The sequence below is a fragment of the Salvelinus fontinalis genome, chromosome 42 (assembly GCF_029448725.1).
Source record: "Salvelinus fontinalis isolate EN_2023a chromosome 42, ASM2944872v1, whole genome shotgun sequence".
Classification (NCBI taxonomy): domain Eukaryota; kingdom Metazoa; phylum Chordata; class Actinopteri; order Salmoniformes; family Salmonidae; genus Salvelinus; species Salvelinus fontinalis.
The window spans coordinates 18,065,773-18,071,865 of record NC_074706.1 but is presented as its reverse complement, the minus strand read 5'-3'; the positions used below and the strand labels follow the sequence as shown (position 1 = coordinate 18,071,865).

The 6,093-nt window shown below is 41.8% G+C and overlaps 1 protein-coding gene across 1 annotated transcript; it reads left to right on the top strand.

Annotated features, from left to right (window-relative positions):
* The first annotated feature begins 1,460 nt into the window (after positions 1-1,460).
* Positions 1,461-4,949, top strand: LOC129841274 (C-type lectin mannose-binding isoform-like). Its single transcript, XM_055909468.1, has 6 exons — positions 1,461-1,529; positions 1,683-1,782; positions 2,504-2,628; positions 2,954-3,103; positions 3,414-3,522; positions 4,422-4,949. Exons 2-6 carry the CDS (start codon positions 1,704-1,706, stop codon positions 4,562-4,564), a joined length of 606 nt encoding a protein of 201 aa, XP_055765443.1. The 5' UTR covers positions 1,461-1,529; positions 1,683-1,703; the 3' UTR covers positions 4,565-4,949.
* The last annotated feature ends 1,144 nt before the right edge of the window (positions 4,950-6,093 follow it).

Sequence of the window (6,093 nt, the reverse complement as noted above, 5' to 3'; positions counted from 1 at the left end):
GAAGCTGGTTGGGAGAATGCCAAGAATGCCAATTATAAAATATATATTTTGGGTTCCTACATGATTCCATATGTGTTATTTCATAGTTTTGATGTCTTCACTATTATTCTACAATGTAGATGTCACGCCCTGACCTTAGAGATCCTTTTTATGTCTCTATTTTGGTTGGTCAGGGCGTGAGTTGGGGTGGGCATTCTATGTTTTGTTCTGTGTGTTGTATTTCTATGTGTTTGGCGTGGTATGGTTCCCAATCAGAGGCAGCTGTCAATCGTTGTCTCTGATTGAGAACCATACTTAGGTAGCCTGTTCCCACCTGTGTTTGTGGGTAGTTGTTTTCTGTTTTGTGTATTGCACCTTGCAGAACTGTTCGTTTGTTGTATTGTTATTCTCCCGACTATGTTCGTTACAGTAGAAAATAGTACAAATAAAGAAAAACCCTTGAATAAGTAAGTGTGTCCAAACTTTTGACTAGTACTGTACATACAGTGCACTCAAAGTATTCAGACCCCTTGACTTTTTCCACATTTTGTTACGTTACAGCCTTATTCTAAAATTGAATGACATTTTTTTTTCTAATTAATCTACACAGAATTCCCGATAATGACAAAGCAAAAACATGTTTTTAGAAATGTTTGCAAAAGAAAGCTGAAATATCACATTTACATAAGTATTCAGACCCTTTAACTCAGTATTTTGTTGAAGCACCTTTGGCAGCAAATACAGCCTAGAGTCTTATTGGTTATGATGCAACAAGCTTGGGGTAACTGTATTTGGAGAGTTTCTCCCATTCTTCTCTGCAGATCCAATTTTGCTCACTCCTTAGCTGTAAACTGCTCCCAATTCTTCAATGTTTGAAGGATGCCCGTGACCAACTGCTGTTTTCAGATCTCGCCGTAGGTTTCCGATGAGACACAGATCTGGACTCATTGCTGGCCACTCCAGTCCAGTGATTCTTCTTGAACCATTCCTGGGTGCTTTTTTATGTTCTTGGGTTCGTTGTCCTGCTGGATACCCACGACCTTTGATGGAGACCTAGTTTTTGGACACCGGGTTGAACACTCCACTCCAGAACCCCTTGATAATCTGCTGATTTCATGATGCCTTGCACATGTTCAAGGCCCCCAGTACCAGAGGCTGCAAAGCAACCCCACAACATTATTGAAACTCTCCCATGTTTTTTTGTAGGGAGGAATGCTGTAGGAATGCTTCATTTGGTGATACATTACTGTAGATATTGTTTTTCAATGGGACAAGTAAAACAAATAACTGGATTTTTTGATGTTGAAAAGTGCAAGGGGGACAACTATACCCAGGGATTGCACATACTGTCTAGACAAACCCAGAGGGGTTGCAACTTTTTATGTGTAAGAGATTGAAACAGCAGAAAAGAGGAAATACATCTGAGATTAGATGGAGATTAAGAGATATGGAATAGGTATATAAGGAAGCAGAGCTGAGTGAAAGAGAGCATCTGAAGCAAGGAGAAGCAAGAATAGAGGAAAAAGACATTTACATTTACATACCTCAAGGTAAAACCCGAATATTTGATTCTCTAATGAGAAAATGCACCTCTCTCTCATTTGTCTCTGAGTGTGCCGGAGTCTGGTTGGGTGCCCCCACAGATCAGAACTCCCAGTTTCCTTTATAAAATATATATAGTAACTTTGCTCTTTTCCCAACAGCTGAAGAGAAGTGAAGATCCCATGATGAAGGTCCTACCCATTCTGGCCATGATGCTACTCGGGACGTCTGCCATGGTGCTCAATGGTCTACACTCCACTGGTACAGTAGCCTTCCCTCATCATCTCAACACCACAGTGACTGATGTATTTTCAGGGCCGTTTACCCTGACCCAGAATAAGCCTAATCCTGGACTGAAAAGCATGCTCAAATTAGAATAGCCATGTGTGTCTGCCCACATAAGAAAATATATGCTATAGTATACATGTAAATACTTTAGTATTCACTGTAGCGTGAATACTATAAGGGTCTAAGACAGACCCCAACGCTTCTGCTCTTTTCTATAACCTGTAGGGAACACAATATTTGGTATATAATTGGCATGTAGGTTTCTCTCTTATGGGTGGAAAAATTGCATGATGGGTGAGGGGAATGGGCAGGTTATATGCAAATAAGATAGTATTTACTATAGTTTAAAAAAGTGTAGTGTTTTGCGGAATATACTGTACTATTTACAACAGTGTTTTTTTGTGTGGATAATACTGTAGTATGTACTATAGTATTCTACAGTTCACTACAGTATACTACAGCATTCTATAGTAAGTATTACACATACTCGAGGGATACAACAGTGTGTAGTATAGTATTCCACAGTATTCTACAGTTTATTATGGAATTCTATAGTAAGTACTGTAATATTCTATAGTAAACTGTACTTTTTTCCCCATGTGTTTGGGAAACCAGCCCTGTGAGTATATGGACGGAGCTTCTCTTTCATATCCGTCCTTTTAATCTCTCCCTTGTTCTCCCCTTGTTCTTTTAGATCCTAAGCGGGTCTCTGGGAAGGTCAAGGACTTTCTCCCATGTCCTGGCCATTCTACCTGGTATAAACTGGGGAACAAATGTGTTAAGCACTTCACGGAAGAATTGGACTTTCAATCTGCTGAGGTAAATTCAGACTTCTCTAAGGTTTAGCCTACAGAGTTCTCTCAGTGAATTAACCTTTATTTAGGCAAGAGAGTCCCATTGAGTCCAATGTCTCTTTTCGTTAAAGGTAGACATACCGCAGTGTACCTCTGTATCTCTACAAGATACGCAAAATGACCACCATAACTAACTCTCAAAGCAGCATGCTGTACTCTAGTTCAGGGTATCCACTCTACTGTCTTAACACGTTATCAGTGTTGTGCATTAATGTCTAACGCTAAATGTATTTTGATGATGACAACTCTCTCTCCTTCATTTTCTCATTCATTCATTCTCACCCACACAGGATTTCTGCCACTCTCAAAAGAGCAAAGCTCATCTGATATCAATCCACTCTGCCCTGGAGAACGACAACGTGGATGTTTTTGCTCAGAGGTTCAGCAGAAATTCCCCTCGCATCTGGCTTGGCGGTTTTACAGTATCCAACCCTCTTCAGGTGGCGGTTTTAGACTAAATAGGGGCAGTTTCCCGGACACAGATTGACCTGGACTAAAATGATTATTGATGGAGTTTCTTTATTGAGTCTGCTTTTTAGTCCAGGACTAGGCTTAATCGGTATCCAGGAAACCACCCCATAGTGTTCACCATTCAACTTGATCATCATTATAAAAACCAGGTGGACAACAGTGTTCATGCCCACCAACTCCTGTCGTTATGCTTAATCTCTGTCTGTCTGTCTGTCTGTCGGTCTGTCTCTCTCTCTCTCGGTCGGTCTGTCTCTCTCTGTATCGCTCTCTCTCTCATAGCCTCACCGCTACCTCTGGACTGATGGGTCCCCCATGAACTACTATTCCTGGCTTCAGAACCCCAGGCAGCCATCCGGTGATGGACACTGCATGGAAATGAACTGGCAAGGTAAGCAAGAGAAGGCAGGGATAATGGGAGGGGAGGGAGGGAAGGCAGGCAGGCAGGCGGAGAGTGAGGGAGTATTTTTTTTATTTAACTAGGCAAGTCAGTTAAGAACAAATTCTTATTTACAATGACAGCCTACCCCAACCAAACCCTAACCCAGACAAAGCTGGGCCAATTGTTCGCCGACCTATGGGACTCCCAATCACAGCCGATTGTGATACAGCCTGGAATCGGACCAGTGCTTGTAGTGACGCCTCTAGCACTGAGATGCAGTACCTTAGACCGCTGCGCCACTCGGGAGTAGGGGGCAAGGGAAAGAGGGGACATGACAGAGCGACTTACAAGAGCATTTAGGGTTAATTGCCTTAATCAAGGGCACATCGACAGATTTCTCAACTTGTCAGCTCTGAGATTTGAGCCAACGCTCCTAACCGCTAAGCTACCAGCTGCACCAAATCCAGTATGCTGATGTATTCAGATTCCACTATTGTGGAAAAGGGAGTGGGAGGTTTGAGATTTGAAGTATGACAAATCTCATAGTTTTAAGTTATATAGATCAGTGGCCATGTGGTTAGAGTGACTGTCTCGAGCTTGGATGGTTGGGGGTTCGATCCCAGGTCAAGTCATTCCAAAAAGGGGACAGAGTCCTCATTGCTTGGCACTCAGCATTAAAATGAAGTTTTGAGGGTAAGGCCCTGTGAGAGACTAGTGTCAAGGGGGTGTACTTGTATTAAATGATACATCAAAAGCCTCATGGTACAGAAACAGTAGATAGGCTCATGCCGTTCTGGCTTGGACAAGGCTACTTAGCTACTTATGTAGCTCAATACTCTCTCAAAGGGATTTAATAATGGATAAAACTAACTTTTTTCATTTTATCTCTCCATCTCTATGCATCTCAGGAAAAGGGGATTGGAATGATAAGCCGTGCAGCCAAACAAATTACTTTCTGTGTGCCTTCATACCTGGTGAAAGAGAGGAAACGAAAGGAGGAGAAGAAGAAGAGGGGACGGTGGAGAAAGGGAGTGGGAGGTTTATCATTTAAAGTAGATGACAGTTGAGCAGTATAGCAGTATATACAACCTGTCAGATACGCTTTGCATTACAGCTTTCTCAGACATCACGACACCAGGACCCTGTAAAATGTTAGAGAAAACCCACTGCTCAAAAACTAAGCCTTTGTTAGCTAAAAGTTTTCACCATCACAGTCAGTTTCAGTCCGCCCAAAGTAAGATTTAATGAAACAACTGATTGTATTAGAAACCTCTAAACACATTGCATTTGAGAATTCTATCTAGGCCTATTGTCAGAACACAGTAACCTAATCTATTTTCAGGGGGAATGGTGTTGATAAAATACTGCTTCACTTGTTTGTACTATGAAACACTGTGCATTGCTTGACTAGCAAATAAAAAAGGAATACAAAAATATCTTCATTAATCAGTAATCATTGCATGACTTTCTTTTGTTGACCTGGCCTTATTTAGCAACCAGATGGGGACAAGGAGTCAATACATAACAATACAGCCTCATCTTATTTATAGATGGACAGCCCACTGGATTGAGTTGACAGATTTAGAATTTAACCTACTACCTTTTCCATTCGGTGCCCTATTTGAGAGCATGCATGATATTTACTTTGCATGTGTTTTTACGCATGCTATTGATCAGAGAGAGAGAGAGAGATTGATCTAAACATCTGCGCCACAGGTTACTTCCACAAAGCTGTGAACGAACTGAGAGACAAGGCACAAGAAGGGCCTTCTATGCTATCAAAAGGAACATCAAATTCGACATACCTATTAGGATCTGTCTAAAAATACTTGAATCAGTTATAGAACCCATTTCCCTTTATGGTTGTGAGGTCTGTGGTCCGCTCACCAACCAAGAATTCACAAAATGAGACAAACACCAAATTGAGACTCTGCATGCAGAATTCTGCTAAAATATCTTCTGTGTACAACGTAAAACACCAAATAATGCATGCAGAGCCGATACCCGCTAAAATCCAGAAAAGAGGGGTTAAATTCTACAACCACCTAAACAAATCAAGTTTATTTTCAAATCAAGTTTATTTTATATAGCCCTTCGTACATCAGCTAATATCTCGAAGTGCTGTACAGAAACCCAGCCTAAAACCCCAAACAGCAAGCAATGCAGGTGTAGAAGCACGGTGGCTAGGAAAAACTCCCTAGAAAGGCCAAAACCTAGGAAGAAACCTAGAGAGGAACCAGGCTATGAGGGGTGGCCAGTCCTCTTCTGGCTGTGCCGGGTGGAGATTATAACAGAACATGGCCAAGATATTCAAAATGTTCATAAGTGACAAGCATGGTCAAATAATAATCAAGAATAAATGTCAGTTGGCTTTTCATAGCCGATCATTAAGAGTTGAAAACAGCAGGTCTGGGACAGGTAGGGGTTCCATAACCGCAGGCAGAACAGTTGAAACTGGAATAGCAGCAAGGCCAGGTGGACTGGGGACAGCAAGGAGTCTTCATGCCCGGTAGTCCTGACGTCTGGTCCTAGGGCTCAGGTCCTCCGAGAGAGAGAAAGAAAGAGAGAAGGAGAGAATTA